The sequence below is a fragment of the Toxotes jaculatrix genome, chromosome 5, assembly GCF_017976425.1.
Source record: "Toxotes jaculatrix isolate fToxJac2 chromosome 5, fToxJac2.pri, whole genome shotgun sequence".
NCBI lineage: Eukaryota > Metazoa > Chordata > Actinopteri > Toxotidae > Toxotes > Toxotes jaculatrix.
The window spans coordinates 13,992,449-14,016,986 of NC_054398.1; the positions used below are offsets into that span (position 1 = coordinate 13,992,449).

Here is a 24,538-nt window from a genome sequence, read left to right on the forward strand (position 1 = left end):
TATGGCCACCAGCGAGTAGAAAAACCTCAAAAACAACCTGACAAACACACAGACACCCACATGTCACCATCTTCCAATTGCCTGCTTACACACCCCACAGTTTTACTTTCTTTTTACAGTACAGTGATTTTGTTCAATGGTAACAAAAATATTGACTCATTCGGGTTTAAGATTTAACATTTCATCGTAGCATTTGCTGTACAGCATTATGAATACTGATGTACATTGCTACAAGTTTGCTCATTCAAGCTGCCCACCTGTTCTTTGCAGGCTAACACAGCTGTGTTTGAGGCCTGTTCCAAGGAGAGGATTCAGCCCTTCGATGATGACGAAGAGGACATTTGGGAGGAGAAAGAGATCAACTATGCAACACAAACCAAGTCCCGGAACAGGTGGACGCACAAGGAGAAATGCCAATGCGCTCAACATTTGGAGTAATTTATTTAGAATTAATTTTACTTTTTCAATCAAGCATTCTAAATCGTTTGTTTGTTTGCAGGTTTGGTGGGTCACAGTCCTCCCAGAGCCCGTCAGACAGTAAGGCCTGTGATAGGACAGCAACTTCTGGCTCTGAGGGCTCTGACAGAGGAGCAGACTCAGACTCAGAAGGAGAGGAGCCCAGTGATAGCCTGGATCCTTTCTCAAGCCAGGGCCAGGCTGAGGCAACAAAGAGTGAGATGTGTAATGTTTTATAGTGATGCATGATTGTTTTGCTCTACATCTTAAGACTTAAACAGGTTTTGAGTAGGCGCCTCATGCAGAGTGTGTATGTACGCTGTGTTCATATGCAGACACTGGCTGGATAGCAGACTTTGGGGAGGTGAACTCAAAGGCACCTGCTGCAGGAGTGGGCTTTTCAGCGTGGGACACTCCAGTCTCCCAACCAGCTGCCACCGATGCAGAGGAGAAAGGGTGGGCCAAGTTCACCGACTTCCAGCCTTTCTGTTGGTGAGTCAGGGTGTTGTCTAAATACATGGAGCTCATTTAAAGCACCTTAAAGGTTTGTTTTGATTAAACTATTGTAAAATTATGTACTTATGATTTGTTTCTCCATGAGAATGCATTGACAGTTGTGCAATGCCAGTCATGAATCCTGAGTGGAAAAAGGCTTCCGTTCAAACCTAGCAATAAAATGTAATTATTTTTATTTGTATTTAAACTAAATGTGGAAACACAGAAAAAATGCAAACTGGCATTTAAGTCTGAAATATATTTACAAGTTTGAAAAAGAGGGAAGAATGTTCCTAAGTAAAGGCAACCACTGACACACAATACGATGAGAAAATAGACCCTGAAATTTACGGACCTAGTGCTTTGGCAAGTTTCCTCATCTGTGCTATATATTCCCAGCTCTGAAACAGGCCCTAGATGCAGTTCCCCCGTGGACTCGGAGCTCAGCGGATCAGACAACACCAAACCAAACCAGAACCGTAAGTTACTGCAGCATGGCTATTGGCTAAAAATGGTAAACATGAAAACATGTCATTTTAAAGACCCTATTCTCCACCACTGGTGTACAGTGCCTGTTCAACTTTATATGTCAGGCTCCGCAGTTGAATTTGAATTATGTACATTCCTATGCTTAAGGACAGGCAGGCCCTACATGGATACAAAGGCTTCACATTGTGGCTTTAAAATCCTCAGTGTCGTGTTTAATTTTAGTTGCTAAGCCTATACTGAGATAAAAAAAAAAATAATGTGGCAGTAAGGCCCATAGAGTCATACAATCTCTTGCCTCTGTGATCAGTTGACTTTTCCAGTGATGCAATCATACATCCATGTTAAAATCTGATGAATTTCTTCTCCACCCTCTGCAGCGTGTGTGTGGAGTGTGTGTGTAGCAAGAAAAGCCCCACTGGTGGCATCAGACAGCTCTTCCTCCAGCAGCTCGGACAGCGATGAGGAGGAAGGCAAGACAGAGTCTACATCCAGTGAGGCAGTCACCACAGAGACCATCACCACTGGTGCTGGCAAGGAGACCATCCGGCTCACCGTGGATGCTAAAAATGAGAGGGCAGTCTTCACCAGGTACACATGCTCACACACAAATGTCTGATTGGTGCAATATGTCCCACCTCTCCTATTATACTTTCAAGTGCTTTTACCGAGCCCTCCTTTCCCTTTTCTCTTCAAACTTTTTTCCCCACACAGTTTTACTTCCACCTTCTCTGTTTTTTCTTCTGATCTCGTCCTCCTCCTGTCTGTTCCCTCCTTTCTCATCTCCCCTTGACTCCAGAGTATTCAGACCAGCAGTCAGACGGTATGTTGTGCTTGAGGTCTTTCACTCTGGAGTGTGGAATGCTTTCCTGAAGTTGTATGAAGGATTTAGAAGGCCGTCAAAAGAACAGATGTGCTTGTTGTGTTTAACAGGATGTGGAGTAACAGTCCCTTGTGCCATAACTCAGGCCAAGCCTAATTCATTTTTTTTAATGTACTAACTCACAACTGGTGACTGGTAGAAAACCTGCAGGTCCCTATGTTAGATTCATCCCATATTCTTAACATGACCCTGTGGTTCCCCAATACTACTGGTCTCAACAATGGCGCCCAGCATGAAACAGTCCTCTCAGCATTTTAGAAATTAAATTGTGGTCTTTTACCTTACTTACGCAGTTACATCAAAATCTGACAGCAATGTATGACTCCTCACTGTGGTTATACGATACAGATAATTCTTGTCTCAGTCCTAGCCATTGACAGGACTCAAGTGATCTATGAAGTATGATTTATTTTCTTTCAGAGCTCCCACAATACTAACAGTTTGTCAGATAGCATGCTATGAACAAAAGCTGCCAGCAATCCAACATATCAGCCTTCTAACAAATCAGTACATTAGCAAGTTACTAACAAACAGTGCACCCGCAAGCATGCTACAATTAAATAGATCCTACTTGGGACTTGAGAGCAACTACCTTTACAACAAAACCTTATAATGTTTGTGCCCAACTCACTTAGTCACTATCTGATTTTGGTCAGTGGATGCACAGGTTGCTGTGGGCACTGGACATGTTAGTGACCACTGTGGACCAAGATGAAAGCAGACAGCTGTGGTGAAATTCAGCCAGTAGCAGTTACTCGCATCGGCATTGAGGCTCTATGATGTCAGTTCACATAACAATATCATGGCTATCATTATAGTTTGTTAATTTGCTTTTTTTTTTCTTTTCTGTTTTTCGCAGCGAAGCGGTTAAGGTGCCAATAGAGGGGCTCTCCATAAAAGACAAAGGGAAAGGCAATGAGAAAGAAAGTGAAAAAGGAAAGAAACATGGAGACTGTCCCAGCCCAACTACTGCCAGTCCATCTAACCAGTCAGCTGCTGTCGCACAGTAAGTGAGTGTCTGTGAGATTACGTTTATGTACAGATGAATAAAGTAACGGTAACATCACCACATTAGACAAATTGCTTAAAGGAATGTTTCAGTGTTTTATGATCTGGATCTTCCTGTTGGTTGTGATGCCAAATTTAAACAATTCCTGTGAACTAAGGATTTAGCAAAATGTAAATGTAATATTTTTCAGTCCTTTGAGAGTTAGAAACCAGATTCCATTCATCTCCTTTGTATTTGAAGGTGATGCCAAAAGTCTTGATAACAGATATTTGACAGATAAAACCAGACTTGTCTGAATTTCTGTCCTTTTTTTTTTTTTTTTTTTTAATCTCACAGAGAGACGCAGCCCTCTGCTAATGGACCGGCCTAATGATGTGAAACAGGGACACGCACACACACGCAGACACACATACACACACGCGCGCTTATCACCAGTTCATTCAACACACAGCCATGCCACCTTCGCTTCCTGTTAGCAGCTCTTCAATGCTCTTTTTGTGTCTGAAGAATGGGAGATCCTTAATGTGTCAGACGGCCCTTAACAGTATGTATGTTGGATGCCACAAATCTACATGTGGGCTCTTGTTGTCTCTCCTGCACCTTGTGACTCAATTAATTAAATCTGATCCGCTTCAAAGGAGAATGTGTGTTTTAAAGAGCATTTCATCAAGCCAAATTGTGTTCCATATGAACTATTTTTAGGTGTAATTTTTCCCATTGAACCTGGGAAAGTAAAATACTTTTACCTGTTGTGATGAGCAGAGGTGACACCGAGTGTCTGATTGCCAGCTGTGGCACTTTAATCTAAAGAAAACAAACACATCAGTCTGAAACTTGAATCTTTCATTAAATTCAGCATCAGAATTTCAGATTGTTTGAGCTGGTCTGCTCTCTGGGCATTAAATCACAGCCCAATAAATTTTTCTAGCAAAGCATTTGACTGTTTACACTTTAGTGAAGAAAAATTGTATTCAGATAATCAGCCAAGATTACAAAAGCCAAGATGCTTGCAAAGCTAGCTGCCATTTTGTCTTCAGCATTTCAATGTACATGCCAGGCAGACGGTTTATTACTGCAAATGTGTGAGTGATTATATTTTGGCTTTTTTTTTTTTTTTTTTTTTCATACATCCTACCTGAACATTTTTCAGCCCAAATAAGATTTCTTTGCTTTTATCATGTGGAACATAAATGCTCTCTTTTTGTTGATTTGGGAGCATCACGTGTCACTTCCTCCTCAAACCGCTCACAGGTTCATGTAGTTTAGAGGTGTGTGTGTTGTTGTATCCGTGTGTGCTTTTACATCTATCTTTGTGAGGACCAATTTTTGGTTGGTCTGCACAACTTTAAAAGGCAGTTTTAGGGACAAGACTTGGTTTTAGGTTTCAGGTTAGAATTGGGTTAAAGTCAGGGTGAAGGTTTGGCATTCAGTTTTGATGGTTAAGGTTAGAGTGAGGGGCTAGGTCATGCATTATGTCAATGACTGTCCTCACAAAGACAGGTACAAGAGTGTGTGTGTGTGTGTGTGTGTGTGTGTGTGTGTGTGTGTGTGTGTGTGTGTGTGTGTGTGTGTGTGTGTGTGTGTGTGTGTGTGTGTGTGTGTGTGTGTGTGTGTGTTGGAGCTCTGTCTAAGGTACGGAGTGCATTCTCAGGTCAAAGGAGAGGTATGCAGATACAAAGAAAGCACACCTGTGTATCACACACACACACACACACACACACACACACACACACACACACACACACAGACAGTGACATACACACGGATATTCACAATTATATCTATACACACGAAAAAAAAAAAAATCCCAACAAGACACAGTGATGTGCACATACCAATTCATATCACCCTCAGAGCTGTTTAAATGTAATATTGTGAAATTTGAACCTGTATTAGGTTGTGGCTATTCTTGGTAATATGTAAACGTAATATAAATGTAAACAGTATATATAAACATTATATCTATTTTTGGAATAAATCCAATGTATGGGAAGGCGGTTGTTTTGCAGGTTGCAACGTGTGTATTGTATGTGTGTGTTGTACTGTTGAAATGAGGCAATAATGATGTCTGTGTTTCGGTTAATAGCCCAGCATCAGTTCCTGTTCCTCTGCTACATGCTTCCTACACGGAGGTTTGGAAGTGTGCGCGTGAGCATGAATGTGAGTCTGCAGTATGTCTTCCGTATTATTTACTTAAAGGATTATTCCAGTTTGTTACAACTTCAGCCTTTTCTTTTCTTTTTTCAGTCATTGGTTTTAAACAATCTACCCTGTTAACCAATTTTATTGTTATTTTAACATAACGTTAAAATAATACTGAAACTGACCATCATAAAGGTTCATCACATTTTAGACCAAAACAAATAGTCTATATTAGTGTAACTATTTTGATAATCGATTAATCATTAAAGTAAGTTTTCAGTCAAAAATACAAAACATTGCTTAGTTTCAGCTTTTTTAATGAGAGAATTTGGAATTTTTCTGTGTCTGATGTGATAATACACTGAATATCTTTGGGTTTTGGATTGTTGGTTAAAACAAGCTATTTCTTTTCATTTGTGAGGAACATTTTTCATTATGTCCTGAGTTTATAAACTGTCCAGACAATGAATCAGTTAATCCCCCAAAAAATGCTTCTCAGAAACAAACAAAAGTTATGTTTACAGTCAGTGTTTCTCACTAACACGCATTGTTTATCCTTGAACTCTAACAAATGTGTTGAATGCATTTCCACCCCCACCCCAAAGCAATGCAGATATTTTAAATCCAGCATTGTTTACATTTACAAAACCTGTCTGATTGTCTGACAGCTCATCTCTCTCACTCCATCAGGCTTCATAGTATTTACACAATCTAATCAAAACCAACAGAAATCATGGCCAAAACTACAAAAAAATGACCCAAGTTGTAAGAAACCAAAATTATCCTTTAAGTTTGCGTGTGCCAGACAGTCATGCTTTACTTTATATTTCTCCTCGTCTCTCTCTTTCTCAGGGCAGGAGTTGACTTTAATTGCATATATGCCTATGGATCGATTTACATTGATTACATAGATTGTTGTATTTATTTTAAAAGCACTTTTTCAAGAAGCACTTTTGGTTTGTATTTATGGTGGTGCCAAGTGCCGCCATATTATTCCCTACTCAGAGAGGCGGGAATGTTTGACTTGAACGAGTGACTCATGTAGATACTTTTAGATATACTTTTTCTTCAATGCTTTCTGCCAAAGTGTGTCTTCCCACCAGTGTACAACTGGGTTTCATATCTGTGAAGTAGCCTCCTTTCTCGCAATGGTCTTAACAGGTCTAGATTTATCTAAAGCAATCTTTGTTTGATCCCTCCCTCATGTTTTTTCTTTTTTTTTTTTAAAGTCATGTGATGGAGTTAGCAGCAGCAGGAAAGGATGCCACATGCATTAAAAAAAAAAAAAAAAAAACTTTGAAGATTCGTCTTAGATCACAGCCATTTTTTGCTTTTATCTGCTCAGCGCTTTGAGCCGTTTTAAGTGGAACTGTACAGAGAGTTAGCATAGCAACAAGTCAGGGTTGGAAAAGAAAAAAACAGGGCTGTTTTTTTTTGTCAGGGTTGTGTACAGGGTCAGAATATGTCATCCTGTCTTTATCACTGCATCTGACCCTTTGTGTTTTGATGTGTGTGTGTGTGTGTGTGTGTGTGTTTCCTTCACCTTTAGAGTGTGCTGTGTGTGTGTGTGTGTGTGTGTGTGTGTGTTTCCTTCACCTTTAGAGTGTGCTGTGTGTGTGTGTGTGTGTGTGTGTGTGTGTGTGCAGTGTAGACATGGATCTGGTGTGATGTTATGCATAATGGCATGAGGTACAATACAGTCATCTTTAAGTGCCATTAAGTTTGCACATTAGCCTCATTCACCTCATTGGGAGTGTGCTGTGTTGAACAGTGTGTGCCCGGAACTTTAACTGAGAGACAATGGGTGTTAAGTTTTTACTTCATCCCATTGTCTGTTACTTTCACTGAGGCCATTTCAAAGTTTAAATCTTTCTCATGTTATAGCTAATTACATTAGTGTGTGTGTGTGTGTGTGTGTGTGTGTGTGTGTGTGTGTGTGTGTGTGTGTGTGTGTGTGTGTGTGTGTGTGTGGCAGAAGTAGTGTGAAAGAAAGCTGTGTTGTAAAATGCCTTTTTTGTAAAGTGGACTGATGCTGGTGGGGTTTTTTTGTTGTTTTTTTTTTTCATTTAGAGAGTAATGTGTCTGTTACCTGTTGTCAATTTAGCTTGTACATTCAGATACGAACCTAATAAATGTCAGACAAAGACGAAGCATGAGTCTGTTATTGTTTCACTCACACACACACATACAGTACAAACACAAGAGACAGGACTTTGTCGTTGGAATATGTTTACCTTTGGGGCAGGTGAGCTTGCGGATTATGTTGCTTCCCAGACCATTATGTCTCCTACACATGTGAGCCACACTCACAGCAATCAATGCTACACCCTCCCACCACCTCCCTCAGTGCAAACCCACCTGTCACATAGCTCTTACTGTGCTGCAGGCAGAGCTGAAATGAGTTCATGTGACAGTGTGGGGAGGAGCTGAAGACCCCTCTTTTGTGTTCATGCACTTCTCACATTCTCAACACTTTTCAGCTTGAGAGTCCTATCTATATATCGTTGCCCCTTTGGCTGTGTATGTGTTTTCATTCCTCAGCTCAGATACACTGTTTATATCATCACATTCCTCTGTAGTTTACAAAGAATACTGCTACTGAACATACTTGCTGCTGGTCTGCCTTCTTTCTCTACTTCTCTCCTTGCATATCTCCCTCTTTTCCATCTCTACACTTCCACAGAGGAAAACCACCAATAGTTTGTCACCTGCACCTGCCTCCTGTCTCTGTAGAGAGTGTATACATGTGGAGAAGTGTGTGTTGGTGTGTGTGTAGTGGGTGGAAAGGGGGAAGAAGGCGGGGTTGTGTTTTGTACTTTAATGGGTTGTGGAGAAACCTGCCTGTCCACTTGGAGCAGAGAGAGGAGGAGCCTGTGGGGTGTGGGACTCCAGACAAAGGAGACATATACACACTGACACTGGATCACTGGAGCTAAAGGAGAGGAAGACAGCTGGACAGCTTCACTTTCAGCACAGAAGGCAGTCCTCAACTCCTGGACTACTTTGTTTTTGTGTGTGTTGTGGAAAACTTTGTGGAAAAGGGGGATCTTATTGTTGTGTTTGTCAGCCAACCGAATGGATTCGTTTGAGAGCTCAGAGATGTTTGTGTTGGCGCAGTGGTTGCCATATGCTGCCTCTGGTGTGTAGAAGAGTGTGTGGGTTAGTATGTTTGGGATGGAAAAGTGGGGCTGGAACGACCAACAGCTCTGGTCTTAGCTTTCCGCCATGGGGGGTTGCCATAGTTACCCCTCGGCTACGGAGGCAGACGGAAAGACTCCTCAGCCTTCTGACATCAGCAGTGAAAAACTGTAAGTTGTATTTCTTCTCTTCAAACTCTATTCATCACGTTTATAGTTTCCTGTTTGGAAATAAGTTAACAGTTTTGCATTATGTTGCCACCTTTATATACTCTTGTATTTTGAAAGCTCATAAATGAATGTAACAAAAAAAAAAGGAAGCTGTGGAAGTAACATGACTAGAGGTCTGGCTGCACATGGTTTGCTGAGGAATGTTCTCCAGATAAGAGTGTGTGCGTGTGTATTACATATTTGTCTGATGGCATCACGGAAGGTGGATTCCTCAAACAGCGGGAACACATGTTGAGAAGTAGTTTGAAACAAGACGAGTGAAGACTGTTTGTGAAAGCGTGTTTTTTATCACAGTTACTATGCAAATGTTTTTGCTCTGGGATGAATCTTTTTTTAGAGTCAGCTGGAGTGTACTGAGGAGGACTGTTTATCTCACCCTCAGGGCAGAAGTAAAGGTAAACAGATGGCCAAGAGCAGGAGAGCAGGGTCACAGAAGACTGTGTTTACATACAAACACAACATTACAAGTAGCTCCAGGTTCATTGTGTTTGTGTGCTGACAACTGGTAGCCAAGAGGCGGTAACTGAGTTAATACCGTGGAGTTGGAACAGAACAGGATGTTAACAAAAGAAGTTCCTGTGGACATTAGAGAAGTTTGTCATGGTTAGGATTTGCACCACTGTACCTTTGTACCCCTAATGTTTACATTCTTCTCTACTATTCCTCCCTCTCTTCCTCTTCTGACCTTTACTTTGGACAAAGACTCGCTGTTTAGACCATTAAACTAATTCTCCCTGCCCTGTCATCACACACACACATTCTCACCAGGGGGAGTGAAACCCCACAGAGAGCACAGTGTTTCCCTTATCACAGCAGGCAAGGTCACACTGAGTAAACTCTCAGCTGCTGTGTATGTAAACATCTAAAAACTTGGCAGCCTGGCAGCTGCCTGATTCCACTAGACTTCAAAGGTATTCACTGTAATCCAGTGCAGTGTCTTCCAAATAAAAAGCTATCAAAGCTATCAAACATATAATATAAAAAAATATAATAGAGCACAAAGTTGTGTCAAAGTGGCCTCCCGGTTTTGCATAAAGTCAAATCAAGCTGCCACGTTTGACTTTCCAGTACACATTGGCATCATTCACTTCCTGCACTCACTCTCTATAGTTATCACAAATTTCCAGACTGCCAGTGCTGTGTTACTGATTATAAAGCACAACCTGTGGCTTATCAGCAGGTATATGATCTGATATAGAAGATGGAGGATTGGTAAAGCCAGCAGGCCTCAGCTCTGATGTTGCCCTTACATTAGGCCTTTCTGTTATTTGCTTTGTAGCGATGACCACCACAGCAGTGAGCTTCATTAACAGTAATTACTCTGGCTCTGTATCGACTGCCTTCATTACATAAACTGCTGGGTTATTGGACGTTCAGGTTTGCAGTGACAGCAGCGTTCGCGTGTGTTTGCACGTGCGCGTGCCAGCCACAGAGGGCAAGACAGATGAGAGACCATCACAGACTGTAAAACGTGTTATCTACCGACTGCAGCAGGAGCAATCAGTCCACTGACCTATCGATTGTTCTACACAGCGATATTTTCGGTCTCTCTATCTTTCTCTTTCTGTCTCTGCCTCATTAACTCTGCACTGTCATCCCAAGGGGAATTAACAACAATAATCTGGAGGAGCGTCCGTACCTGCAGCAGCAGTACGTGTGCCAGCGGATCACGCACACAGACATGCTGGCCCTCACAGCGCTGCCGCCAGGCGTCGACAAGGCTGAGTGGCTTGCCAGCAACAGTAAGTAGAGCACATTAAAATCCTGCTTCCTCTTTCCCCTGCCCCGTAATCTCCCACTGCAAAAAGTCAGAAAGAGGGACATCTACGAGATGTACTTTTCTCCTTCTTGGTGTCTTTCAGCGGTGGCATTTTTCAAGCATATAAACCTGTTCTCCAGCGCGCTGTCTGAGTTCTGCACTCCCAGCACCTGCCCAACTGCGTGCGGACCTGGCAACACGTAAGTTACTGATGCGAAGTTATACTGCAGGTATATTAAAGGCTGAGTTTATTTCACATAGTTTTATTGGCCTCCCTCCCTACCTTGCAGTAAACAACATTAAGAAGTGGTATATATGAAAAGTGCTGACAGAGTGAAGTGTTGATTATCTTTAATAAACTAGAATGTTGTTTCTGCTAAGATAAATTGCTGTTGAAGGCTTCTAATATCAGTTTGTTTTCAATACTTTGGGCAGCACTTCATGATTTTGGTGAACTGAGTCTTTAATGGGCATCAGTTTATTTTTTACAGATTTCCTATGCAGTTCCACTGCCATAAAAGCAGCAAGTGGTTGTAACCCTGAAAGACAGTGAAGCTGGGGGAAAAAATATTACCTGTCTTTATTAAATCTCCTTAAATAATTATAAGTGGGGATCATTTTAGTAGCACTTCTAATGCTTTGTGGAAATTAAACTATTGAACCTGAAGGTTTCTTTTTGACCTTGGAAACAGTAGTTTAAAAATCTTGTGCAAGGTCCACTAGGTTCAACCAGAGGTTTCAACCACATCTCACAATCTTCATCATGGAGTTTGCTCCGCTGCCATCCTCTGATCCAAGAGTAATACTATTACAGAGGGACAGGGTCTTTTGCACTGAGCATATGAAGTTTGGTTTTTTTTGTCTTATATTACTCAGTGGCGGATTGAGTCAGATTCTGTTGTGAAAACTTCCACTACTTGTGACACGTAATAAATAGAAGTTTACTATTGGAGTTTGCCAGTTAGTCTTAATGACCCTGTGTGTTGGTGTTGTCAGGATTTATGTCTGGACTGACGACCACGGCAGGAAGCTGAAGTGCTCTGCTCCGCTTTACTTTGACTATGCCATGTCATACATTCAGGACCTACTCACAGATGAAGAAGTTTTCCCCACAAAAGCAGGTAAAAATGCATTTATATCATCTATGTTGCATTACTTCACATCATAGTGCAGTTTCGGTGTTAAGTCATTATCTCTTCCCTCTTTCTCAGGTTCAGTGTTTCCAACAGGCTTCATCTTTCTGGTCCAGAAAGTGTTTTTGCTGTTGTTCAGGACCCTGGCTCACATTTACTGGTCTCACTACAGAGAAGCACTTGCTCTGGGCCTGCAGGCACACCTCAACACACTCTTCACACACCTCACACTCTTCTGCCGGCAGCACGCGCTGCTGGAGCCTGAGGACACTGAGCCGCTGCAGGACCTCATTACGGCTCTGGGACAGAATGGCTGAATCTAAAGACCAAACACACAGCGACCCTCACTATTCTGGGCCAAACTGTCTTCAAAATATGTTTTTTTAAAGGTCTTGAAGTTGTAACAGAGAAAAAAAACCAAAACACTGTTTATGAACAGTGTGTGGGACAATGAATGGGTCCACTTTGCTTTAAAAAGCAGGGATCCAGACCAGCATCTGGCTCCTGTTGTATATAGTTGTCATCAGTTATTGTGATACTGTGTGAAACTGTAATATTGCATGTTAGTGTATTTTAACATAATGGTGCATTACTATATTTTGATAAGGTCAAGATCTTCAAGGTCATTCATGTCTTCCTCATAGACTTAACACAGTAACAAAAAACACTGTCCCCTGGTGTCTTTTCCTATAAGACACCAAGTGACTCAGAGACAATCCACAGTCAATATAAACGAAACGTGCCATAGTTGCATTTTGAATACTTGCAAAAACCTGTAATGGTTATGTGTTGACGCAAATGTGATTACATTGTTGTGACTGCATCTGTGTTGAATGGCGCAGCTTATCTCTGCATCTTAATGTATGATTCTGCACTCTGTAATAAATATTTAAGACAGACAATTTTTTTCAATACGTAGATTTAAAAAAATAAATAAGATTCCATGCTTTCTCACTGATCTAGAAATAGTTAAATAAATTTAAGAGATTGTTGGAAGCCTGGAGGAGTTTTCCTGGAGGAGTTTGCAAAAATTTCAATCATTTATTGTGTTCAAAAAGTGGTAATCCCCTGTTTTTGACATGATTCTTGTGACATTTTTATTTGCATTTATCATCTTTGTCCTAAAGAAATGCTGGGACAGTAATATCAACATGTCTTTGGTTTGACAGCAGCACCTCCTGCTGCCAGCACAGGAAACAAGGACGTATATCATTTTTACCTGCACTGTCAGCTACAGTGCACTGCAGTCTGTAAATGTTTGATTTGCTGGCTGCAGCATATTTGACTTCAAATAAAACAAGTTTTTCATCTTTGCTAACGGAAGATGAGTCCTTCAAGCAAAGAAGTAAGCACTTCACACAGTCATCATTTCATTTCAAATACAATATCTGGGAGTGAAGCCAAAGGAATAGAAAATGTCTCGCTGTTCACAATGTGGACTGCACTGTAAATCTTCACAGAATTAAAGTTAAAAGCTCTGTACCTCCTTTGGCTTCTGCATCCATTATGATGGTGAGCGCTGCTGGGCTGCAGGGTGGTGTCGGGATTACAGAAACTCTCTTACCTGTAAGAAACACAAGTTCAGCCTCCCATCACGGCAAACCACCCCCAAAATCAAAGTTTCCTTAAGTGAGATATAATGGATCCTGGTTACTCTGAGCTCTCTCTGGATGAGTACAATTAACGAACAAATCTTAACACACTGACGTAACACACCTATTTTTAGGTTCAGTGTGACCTACACTTTGAAAGGAAATGTGTCCACTGCGAATAATCATTTTTGCAAATTATACAAAAAAGACTTTCCTTATAACTCCTGAACTTGCCTGAGAATCATCCAGTTTTTATATTTTTATCAGTATCAAAGTGATCCAGTCCTAGCTGTCTGTGTATCCTTGACTTCGTTGCAAACAAGAACTGCAAATAGCTGATTCGGCACACTTCTATTGGTGCCAGTGTGCTGAAACCTGAATCAAATATTGCCTGAAAAACAAGACTTAAGATGTAGCCTGCAGCTAACTGACTCCATGGCAATATTGTACTTTCTGTTTACATCATCCCAAATCCCCCATATTATGTGAACTATAATGCCAAACTTTAGGGGTTTGTGTTTCCCTCATCTAACATAATAACTAAAGTATCACTAAAGACAAAATAAAATAGAATTCCAATGCAATATCCGTAATAAAAGGCACCCCAGTCTTTGTGTATATGAATGCATTTCCTAAGGGTGAAATTTCAGAACAAGGGGTTTTACTCACATCATCAGGAGACAAATCCTGGTGCTGCAGTGCTGCCAGAGGCAATCAGACAGACAATACAGGCTGCTTTTGTCTGCACTGAGCTGTCAGTCACAAAAACAGAAAGAATATCCCAGGGTGAACGTAAACCAAGAAAGAAACCATGAGGTCACTTTCAGGTGACTCTCAGAACAACATATATACATTAGTTATCCATGTACTGTAGATACATTGTAGGTCACAGTTTCCCTTTCTCTTGGAGTGAGTAGGTGGATTTGTGCAAATAAAAACTTTTCAAAGACTGCAGCAACAAAAGTGGCCATATAATCTGCCATATAATATGATAGGTAGATCTATCTATATCTATCTATCTATCATATTATATGGCAGATTTTCTTTCAATGTGGGGATGTAATCCCATATTTGGCCACACAGAGGCATCGGTATGCCACCACACTGTAATGGAAACATGTCTGAAAACATGCATTTTAAAACAATAAAAAAAAGCATGAAGATTTTTATTTTCCATTAATGACCAGTGTTGTATTATTAGAGTTACAAGCAACAATATTTCTATTTAAAATCAAAGATTGCACTATTTAAATAGGAATAACCCAATCAGGGAATCAAGTTCTAGACCAAGAGCCACAAGTGATGACAAATTGTTAACAACACTCCATCTAATATGTTTTTGTTACTAACAAGGTTTAAAAGGAACTAGGAACTAACAACTTTCACAGAAACAGTGTTCTTATGCTGGAACAAGTGATCTTCTGAGAATACAAAAAGCAGTTCTTCTGGCAAAACATTTCTTCACTTAAGTCTTGTGTAGCTGAAAATGCACTGCAAAAAGATCTTCAAATGAAAGTACCTCGCTTTAGTCACGGCTTCACCTCACTGCCACCTCTCTCAACCCCTCTGCAGAGCTCATTGGACCTGCCAGTGAAGAAATCTCCTGCTTTTAACACACTTTCACTTGTGCAACACCAGTTCTACATCCAAAAAAACCTGGACTCATTGGATTTTGATCATCAAAGGTTGTGTTGTTTTTTTTTTTTCATTCCTGGGCTCACCATGATGTTGTGCTAAGTGCTAAGTCATTTCAAAATCATCAGAACGATGAAAAGAGAGATCAAGATGTAAAGTGGGGTTGTCTGAAGCAGGTGGAATATGTGTGCTGACAAACCGGATTATCCTTCACAGACTGTGAATGTAGCCAGACGTCTGCGTCCCTCTCTGATTTCAGACCAAGGTGTCCAGCACACACAAAGTTAGGACTTAAACTGAAATTCAGCCTTCGCAATGAGAGCCAAAGCATCTTTGCCTGCTAGGAGATCAGAGGGAGGCGGGATAAGTCTGGATAGTGTGGATACATACACACAAACACACACATGCATACACACACAGAGGTTACTTCTGAGGATAGATAGGAGATGTGTTAATGCACATGTTGGACTGGGTTGAGGCTCACGGTGTTGGAAACTGAGCTTAGAAGGTAATACTGCAAACTGCTGAGTCACACACACACTCGGATCTTTAATTAAGACCTGAAGCCACCTCCACATACAGAGCATTCTTTAATCAGGTTCAGACTCTGAGCTTCTCATCTGTGTCCTCCTTCACTGAAAAGAACAGAAAAGTTGTTATACAAGGAAAATGAGGAGGACAGGATCACTGCGAGCAACGCTGAACCAGACTACCTCTCTCTATACTTTCTTTTACAGTCACTCCAAACCCTCTTATGTGGACTAATATAAATCAAGGGACACCATGACAATAGTAACCGGGCTGGCTGACGTGCACTCAGTTACACAACTAGATTAATTTGACTGCTTACACACACACACACGTATTTTGATGTGTGATATAAGATCTTGCTCCAGAAAAGGATATTCACAACCCCTTGCGATAGTTTACATGTTTCTATGAGCTGTAAATGAGTGAAGACTGATTTTTACCTTCTCAGACTGTTTACTTTGCCTATTTAGATGTCAGAAGAAGAAGAGGAAGGTAAAATGACCCCAGTATTTCACTGCCAAAAGAAAAAAAAGAAAAATGAAGATAAGAGAAAGATTCCAGAAATGTTATTACTCGTGATAACTTACGTGATAACTCCTCCGATTAATCCAGTAACTCCTTGAAGGGCAGTTGGGAACCAGTGGGTTACAGTTTGAACATTCCTGTAATCCACACCTCAAAAAAACATAAGCAGCTGTAGCAGCAGATACACACCATCACATCTATCACTGTGCTGTCATACTGGGTTCTCTCATGCAAAAGAGATCTTAATCTACATAATTAAATGACGCAAGCTGGTTACATACTGTAAATATTCCACTGTACAAGAAAAATTGTTTGCGTATGAATCCACATGAATCTCCAGAGCTCCCAGGCGTGTTTTTTTTTGGGGGGGGGGGGGGGTTATTGATATTGAATCTCATGCTCAGTGGTTAAGATAAATGTCAGTCTTTGCAATAAAATTCACAAATGTCACAAGAACAGCTTCTGCACCACAGGCAGAACCTTTTAAAAGGGTGTGCGGGCATAGATCTAGTCTGACAAAGCTTTTTACTGTGTGTACAGCTCAGATGCAACATGTGATTTCAGCGTTGGGCAATAGTCTTTAATGCCAGAGCCAGGGGCCTTATGGTAAGGCCTTTCTTACATGTCTTATCAGCTTATTACGTTGTACCTTGAGCTAATTATTGATGAATAATTGTATTTATCAGTTTATATTCAATTGTCTACAATCACTCATTAATTTTGAACCTGTATATCTCAACAACAGTAATGGCTTTGTTATTGTAGTCCAGGTCTTTAATGCCATAGTAAAATCTTAGTAAAATCTATGAGGACACCTTTAAGGTCACCATGACCTCACAATTAAAAAAAACAAAAAACACACCTTCAAAACTGCATCTGCATTTGACAAATGTACTTTACCTCTGTGACCAAGATTAAATGAGAAGACTGGTGGCGCTCCTGAGGTTTAATTAGGTTGTAGGGTTCATTAGAGGTTAGACTGTAGAGTAGTGCAGACAATAAGCCTTCCTCCTTCCCTCCCTACCCCTCCTCCTCCTCCTCCCTCAATCAGGCTTTATAAATGAGAAAGCAGTTGCTCCCGAAGTGAGCCCCAATGAGTTTCTGACTTTTTTTTTTTTTCTCTCGCGGATTTCGCTTTTAACAGCGAGAAGGCCGGTGTACAGAGCATGGAGCAGATAAGCCTAAGGATGCTGTCAGTGTCACTCATCTATACCGGACTGTTTACTTATTAGAAAGAACGTAACATCTGACAACTCTGAAACAGTTGTCACTGAATTTTTACGCATTTTTCCCCTCATCGTTTTGATTCCACTCTTAAACATACTTTGTTCCTCTGAGATCCGCCTCTCCTCGGACAGTGCGTTTTTCCACTGCGCCGCCATGTGTGCGCTCCCGCCGGCGTGGCTGTGCCTGCTGCTCGGCCTCCTCCCTCTGGAGATCCAGTCCAGGGCTCTGACTCTGCAGAGCCTGTCCCACAGACACAGGTACGGCTGCCTCACAAAGCACTTGCAAATTGATGCGTATGCTGTTCCAGGTGGAGGTGGAAACTGAGAAGACTGACAGTGAAAAAGAAAATGCAGATTTTAAGCTTTTGGAGCAAAACTTTAAATAATATTTTAAAAGTTTTATGTGTCTTGCTTTTGCAAAGTGTGATTCGGGAGTCTTTTCTACAATAGGGTAAGGAAAAAGCCCACCATATTTTGTGATAATATGATAGATTTTATGACTTAGTGCTGAAATAAGTAAATGATTAATCAATTAGTGGACACAAAATAAATTACAAATAATTTTGATAATTGCTTTAAATATACTGAACCTTTTCTGGTTCCAGCTTCTAAAACGTGAAGATTCACTGCTTTTCTCTGTTTTTTCATTAATGCAAATGCAATATTTGGGGTTTTGGACTTTTGGTTGAACACAATAAGACATTTGACTCTGGGAACTCCAGATGAGCATTTGTCAGCTTGTTTAGAAAAGATTATCGCTCAGTTAATCAGATGTTGAACATTAAAGGTTTGCATCTTGCCTTGTGGCAGTCATTAATGTGAGAAAAAGGTCCAAACAGCAGAATGGGGTAATTCCTCTCTGCAGCAAGGAGGTGAGACAGAGGTGAAGGTGATTTAGTGGGATTTGGGACATGGATACATGTGCATACCGAGGGGCCACGCAGCAAACAAACCTCAGACTGACGAAGGAAGGCTACAACAACACATACACTCCGCAGACAGACAGTTTGTGCAGTAGGCTGTGATAACGTGGGATTCAGAAATGATCACAACTTGTGACCTAGTGCAGCAGGCGCTGTCACATGGAGACCCATGCATTATCGGTTTATTTTCCAGTTGTCGCTCAAGTCTAAAACAAGACTTTTTACTGTATTATTTTGTGTTTTATGTGTGTGTGGAAAAGTAGGGAGGAGGTGGGACTTTTACATAACTGGGATTTCTCTATTGTTAATAGTTTTTATAACAGTTTAATCCCTTATTACTGAGAATACAGTTAGCCCACAGTTCAAGAGCTAAAGAGAGTATTAGGTTAAGTTGGATATTTTAAATAGTGGAAGCTAGAAGAAGCTTCAAGAGCTCCTTTAATATAGTGCCCATGTAATACTAAGTATTTATCTTTTTTCTACATTTGACTCCATAATGGTATTTAAGTTTAAATAAGTTTTAAAAAAAAGAGCTTTTTTAAAGGTTTCAGTCGTTTGGGGCACTGTAGGTGTTAACAAAAACTCCCCGGCTTAAGTGGAAAAGGAGAGAGATCTCAGTGTGAGTCAACACTGATGGATGTAACATAATACTGCCACTGGCACTCAATAAAATGCCTGGAAAGGCATAAAAGAAGAAAGAAAGAAAAATTAAAGGCTCCTATATTAATTTAGAGAAGACAGAGAGAGAGAGGAAAAAAAGGGGAAGAATATAATGAATAGACCCAGTAACAATAACAAGCAGTGAAACAGTGGGGATCTGATCGGGACAAAAAGTTTTCTTTGCGCAAAGTAGTTTTGAGGAGTTACGACAGGAAGGTGTGTGTGTGTGTGTGCACTTTCGAGAACCTCATGCTGCGCTCTAACTTGGGAGGAATGTTGAAGAAGCTCCTTTTGCTCTCAGGCTCTCCACAGGTTCACAACCTGGACTAACATGTAATACACAGACCAACCTCACAGAGAGAGACAGAGAGAGGTCCTAGTGCAGAACACAAAAGAACATTCACCTCAACACATACTGAGATCACGCAGTGTCGATTACTGTTAAACAATTTAAGAACAAATTGTTTCCATGTTCTCCTCTGTGGCAGGGGTATTTAAGAGCAAATCTTATCATATAAAGCACCTTAGCTGTTGTAACAAAGAAACAACTAAATGTCAGTGTGTGAAGGTCATTGAAAAAGAGAAGTTTGCTCTCTGGCTGGTGTAGAGTAACAAACAGACTCACTGGGCAAATAAAGTTGACGTCACAGCAGACAGCTCTGTATCGGATCATACCTGGAAACAGAAAAACAGTGAACGTCTTCATCATTGTAGCTGACAAAACAATCACACCACAAGGTCTATCAATCAGCTGTTCATGAGCTTGTATTACAACATTTTCCAATGAGTTTTTTTAGAAGTTGGTGGAGACCAAATCAGAGCATAAAGGAGGACGGATATTGGACTCACAGTCACCAGGTGGCCAAAAACACGTCTCCAAATGAATGCTAATGTTCCTCTGTATCTGCTTAATGTGTATAAAGGCAACTGTTCACTAAGAATCACCATCACCATATCAACTTGAAAGGAGGTAATTGGTCAATGTTGTGTTCACAGCTTGTTTCCATTGCTCTCAAGTGGCCAAAAAATCAATTTATGGGGCACCCCATGGTTTGGAGATTAAGACCATGAGCAACAATGGATCTCTGGATCATATCTGGCCTGGAACCTTTGCTGTATCTCTCTCAGTTATATCTCCACTATCTCTAAGTAACAAAGGCATAAAAAATGCCCCCAAAATGATTAAAAAATATATAATTTGCATGTAAATCTCAGTCTCATTGTAGTTTATTTACAGCTGACTTTTTTCTCTCTCTCTTTTTTTTGTGCAAATAATATTAAAACATAATTTTGTGGAAATTCTGTTGAGACACACAAACACACTTTTATTAGTTCATGTTTGTACGTTGGTTCAGATATAGCCAACATGTACTGGCTGCGTTACATAAAGAAGAGAGCAGTTCAGTGGCCTACATTTCTTTGCACTGGGAGGCACCTTGGCGCCAAGTGCCTTTCCCTCCAGAGACTGTGTTTTAAACCTCACCACAGGTAGCCTTTTAACCATGTATGTGTGTGTGTGCATATGTGTGTGTTTGTGTGTAGGACAGGGATAAAGACATTGGATGAGTGCACCTACTGTAGGTGTGAGCATGCACGTGTAGAGCATATATTGTAAGCAAGTGTTTGCAAGTATGAGCGAGCATGTTTTTGCGTTGGTAAATCATGTTTGTAGTCAGGCAGTCACATGTCACTTGCACGTGTGTGTTCATTAATGAGCTGCCAACTAACTTTACACCTGTGTGTGTGGGGGGGACTTTTGTCCAGTGCTGCCAGAATTCAGCAACCATTAAAAACAATTCAAAGCTAATAGTTGGGCAATCTCAAAAGCTTCCAGTCACTGGTATAACACACAAAACAGTGAGTTGGTTAGGGAGTGGGTGAGTGAATGAGTTTGTGTGTGTGTGTGTGTTGGCAGTGAGTGAGAGCCCAAGGTGTCCAGCCAAAAGAGTGATCAGAATACCAGTCAGGATCAGTTACAGGATGAAGATCATATGGTATTCTGGCCCACTTTTCACACCAAACACAAACACAAACATTATTCCACTTCATCTGTCGCCTCCTCTTTTATTCTTTGTTTCTAACCTCATGAATAGCCAATGCAGGGGTATGGGGAGGTGTTTGTGTGTATGTGCACACGCAAATATACACACACACACACCCACACACACACACACACACACACACACCCACACACACACACACACAATCTAGGTAAAGATAGAGGTCAATCTATCAGACAGACAGACTGACCTTCTAGAATACAAATGCACATAAGCATCAGTAGTTAACTCAATGCCAAACTAATGCAAAAATAGCATCACACATGTAGAAATACACCAAGCTTTTGAATCAGGAAGTTCTTGATTCAACAGATTACTATTTTCTTGTTTTGAGCTTGTTTAACAGCCTACGCTGAATGCAAGCGATCTTTGTCCCCTGCTGCTTTACATTATCTATACTATGTATTGCATAATTTGTGACTGGTCACATGGCCAAACAGTTGAACACTAGAATGTCTGAGAGAGAGACTGAGTGGGAATGAATGAAAAAGAAAATAGGTATTGTGACGGCGTGAGAAAAAAGTGAGGCTAGACAGCAGGGAGGTGAGAAAGAAGGTACTTAAAACACACTCACAAGAGGAGTGGTGGTGTAGGAGCCTCTTACCTTCAACCACATTGTGCTCTGGGTCTGTCACGCTCTCCTTCTGTTTCTCCCTCCCCTGTAGTAAGATTTGTCAGCTCAGACACTGTTGTTGATTAACAGGAAATATTATTTTTTAGCTGTGTTTGTGATGAAGCAGATGACAGTGTCAGTTGGTTGTTGACTCAGTCGGTTTAAACCACTTTGGTCCGGATAGGTGTGGAAAGCAGAACAACCTCTAGGGGTCACTAATGTGCATTTCAGACTGTTTAAAATGTCCAAAATTTCAATTATTGACTAAGAGACATGTACAGGAAACAGCTTGTCATTCTTTAACTGTGTTTTTCTGGTCCACGTGAAGATGGTTAAGAAGTGTCAAGCAGGGGATTTGCTTGTTTACAGTTTTACACAGGCACAAAAACGATTTGCTTAGGTTTAGGGAAAAGATCGAGGTTTGGGTTTAAATAAGTACTTCTGTAAGGTTAGAGGACTTTCATGATCATTATTATCACAATAATAATCACGGTTGTGGAACAGTCATGGATTAAAGATAGAATGTTGGTCGGTTTAACACGGGTAGCAAACATCAGTCTCCTGTGTGAAAGTCACATCATCATAATTACCACGGCTGCGAGAGGTCACCTAACAGTAAAATGTTACTGAGTCATAATAAGTTGCTTGATGTTGATTCCCAGTTTGTGAAGTATCATATAAACCTATAAAATGAGCTCCTATTGCTGGATTCACATCATATGATCAGATGTTCACAAAAATATTTTGTCAATGTTTTAAACACTGCATTACTGTACTAGTCCTATTAGGCACCACTAGCTTTCTTTACATATGCCTATTCCCAAATAGGCATAGACTAACAGATCACACATAGACAGTAGGATCGTAAGTGTAATGCAAGCTGGCACACTGTAATGAATGACAGCTGACAGACTGTGTGGCTGGATAAGTCAGGTACATAAGTAAACTCCCACCTGCTCACCACCCTCTATCTATCTCTCCTTCTATCTTTCCTTCTCACTTTCTCTTTCAATCCACTCTTTCTCTTTTCTGTCTTTGAAAAAGACACCAAGAAACCACATTGAGTACAGTGGACATTCCTGCAGTACAAGCCTGACCTCCTGTGAGGCATTTCTTCTTGTCATACCGATTCAGTTTCACTCAGAAACCCAAGCAGGTGACATGTGAATGACTGCCCAGCATCAAATATGAACAGGCGGAGTGTGTGTGTGTCTCGTATTGCGTTTGCATTGCATATAAACATTTTTTCTCTCCTTCTCTGTATCACAGGTTGAGTTTACCCAGAATGTCTAAATACTCAAAGTCTTCTCACACCACCATCATGCCTACTGTGTCTGATCTCTCTGTTGCCACTGACAACCACATTACCCATGGAGACAGACCTATCATCTGGAGAGCCCTGCTGCACAAAGAACCCCTGCCAATGTTGTCGGATCCGTTGCTTGACCAAAGCGACAGTGTGCCGCAGGAAGCGACGGTCTGGCAACGTGGGTCACGGGGTCGCCGTCATGCCAACAGCAGCGGTGGGAGGGGCCACAGCCACCTAATGAGGGTGGGGTGTGTCCTTGGTACTTGTCAAGTTCAAAACCTCAGCCACCGTCTCTACCAGCTGATTGGACAGAGTGGAAGGGAAGGCTCCTCTCCCATCAACCCTCGCAGTCCTCACAGTTATGGTTAAGGCCACACCTCAATCCAGCAAGATGCCTTTATCAAGTTTGTTACCCAGGTCCATTGTTGCATCAGTGACACAATTAGGGCAGAAAATAAGACTTTGATGTCAGTCCTTAAAAGGATAATTATGGTTTATTACAACTTGTATCTTATTTTTGTAGTTTTGACTATAATTCTCATCTGTAATTATATCGGGGATTGAGTTGACACTGTTTAAAAGAAGCCAGACAATGCAAATAACACAAGCAGAACAAAGGGGAACACTAGAATTATCACCCAAACTATCCATTGTAAATATCCACCAAAGTTTGGGAAATTTGCATGGCAGGGGTTAGATAACGGGTTTGGCTTGTTTTATCTTCTGACAAACATCAGACTGTGGTGTACCGTGTTCCCAGATCTTAGTAATTAATCAGAGGGGTACAATCATTACCTAGAGATAAGATGGTCAACACTACAAAAATAAGTTATAATGAAGCAGAACTTCTGCGTTCTTCAACATTATGGCATCTAGTTTCATGGTGGTGTGGGCTAGCACAAAGGGGAGATGAAGAAGACCATAGCATTATTGGCCATTACCACCAGTTTACTTGAGTGAAATTAGAGGTGTTCAGGCATTTTTACAATTATAACTGTTTAAACACTATGTATGTGAACAAGGAAAACTGTGAACCAGAGAAGCCTCTGTCAAACTGGCCTACTCGACTGATGTCTGCTATCGTCATCAGTGGTGATCCTGCTGATCTGAACTTAATTGAGCTTTGAGCTAATCCACGTTGTCTCTCAAAAGCACCTTCATCTCCCTGCTCAAACAAGTAGCTTTACATCAGTGCGGACAGAAACCAAGAATAACCCCTTATCAAACCCATTTAACCCTTCACCCAAAACCCAGTGCACACAATTAACCAAAATAACCACTAACCCTAATCCATGATCTGTCTGCGCACTTCTTAACAGATAGCTTGTCTTCACTGTCTTAGCAAATGAACCAGAGAGAAGACAGCTATACTGTAGAGTACTTTTTACCTGTGAACTGTAAATCTAAGATGCATTTATTTGATTTTCAAACTCTGCTTTTGAGCCTTAATCAATTTAATCATTTGTAAGGCCTTATATTCTTTTGCCTTTCACCTATTCAAATTAAGCATTGCAGTGAATGTTGACTATCAAAGTGTTATTTAAAGCTTTATAGTCCTCTGCTTTTCTGTGTGTCAGTTCAGTATAACCCCAGTTTTAGTAGGTGCTCTTACAGGTCAATGTTGATAGGAATGCATGAAAGCACTTTATTCTTCTTTATATTCAATATGACTTGAATTTTAAAATGTGTTATTTAACTTTAAATTAAGACCATTTTGCTGTAAATATTCCACC

At 40.8% G+C, this 24,538-nt stretch overlaps 3 protein-coding genes across 10 annotated transcripts in view; all 3 read left to right on the plus strand.

Moving 5' to 3' along the window:
• Positions 1-21,778, plus strand: part of ppp6r2b (protein phosphatase 6, regulatory subunit 2b) — a 29,225-nt gene extending 7,447 nt beyond the window's left edge. For 3 of the 8 annotated variants that reach the window (XM_041038652.1, XM_041038651.1, XM_041038653.1), the window contains exons 19-26: positions 271-392; positions 500-672; positions 792-948; positions 1,351-1,430; positions 1,818-2,028; positions 2,237-2,260; positions 3,180-3,326; positions 3,666-6,245. In XM_041038652.1, coding sequence (XP_040894586.1) covers positions 271-392; positions 500-672; positions 792-948; positions 1,351-1,430; positions 1,818-2,028; positions 2,237-2,260; positions 3,180-3,326; positions 3,666-3,699 — 948 coding nt within the window. In that variant the 3' untranslated portion in view covers positions 3,700-6,245. Of the gene's footprint in view, positions 1-270; positions 393-499; positions 673-791; positions 949-1,350; positions 1,431-1,817; positions 2,029-2,151; positions 2,261-3,179; positions 3,331-3,665; positions 6,246-21,767 lie in introns of those variants that run through there. The other 5 variants (XR_005894101.1, XM_041038655.1, XM_041038657.1 and 2 more) reach the window with 5 other exon arrangements.
• LOC121182249 (MOB kinase activator 2) lies at positions 8,335-13,049 on the plus strand. The gene is made up of 5 exons (XM_041038661.1): positions 8,335-8,779; positions 10,442-10,581; positions 10,702-10,798; positions 11,595-11,719; positions 11,810-13,049. Exons 1-5 carry the CDS (start codon positions 8,697-8,699, stop codon positions 12,046-12,048), a joined length of 684 nt encoding a protein of 227 aa, XP_040894595.1. The 5' UTR covers positions 8,335-8,696; the 3' UTR covers positions 12,049-13,049.
• On the plus strand, positions 17,256-23,174 carry adm2b (adrenomedullin 2b). Its single transcript, XM_041038196.1, has 2 exons — positions 17,256-17,564; positions 22,766-23,174. The coding sequence occupies exons 1-2, from the start codon at positions 17,395-17,397 to the stop codon at positions 23,172-23,174; spliced, it is 579 nt and encodes a 192-aa protein (XP_040894130.1). The 5' UTR covers positions 17,256-17,394.
• Positions 23,175-24,538: the final 1,364 nt, after the last annotated feature.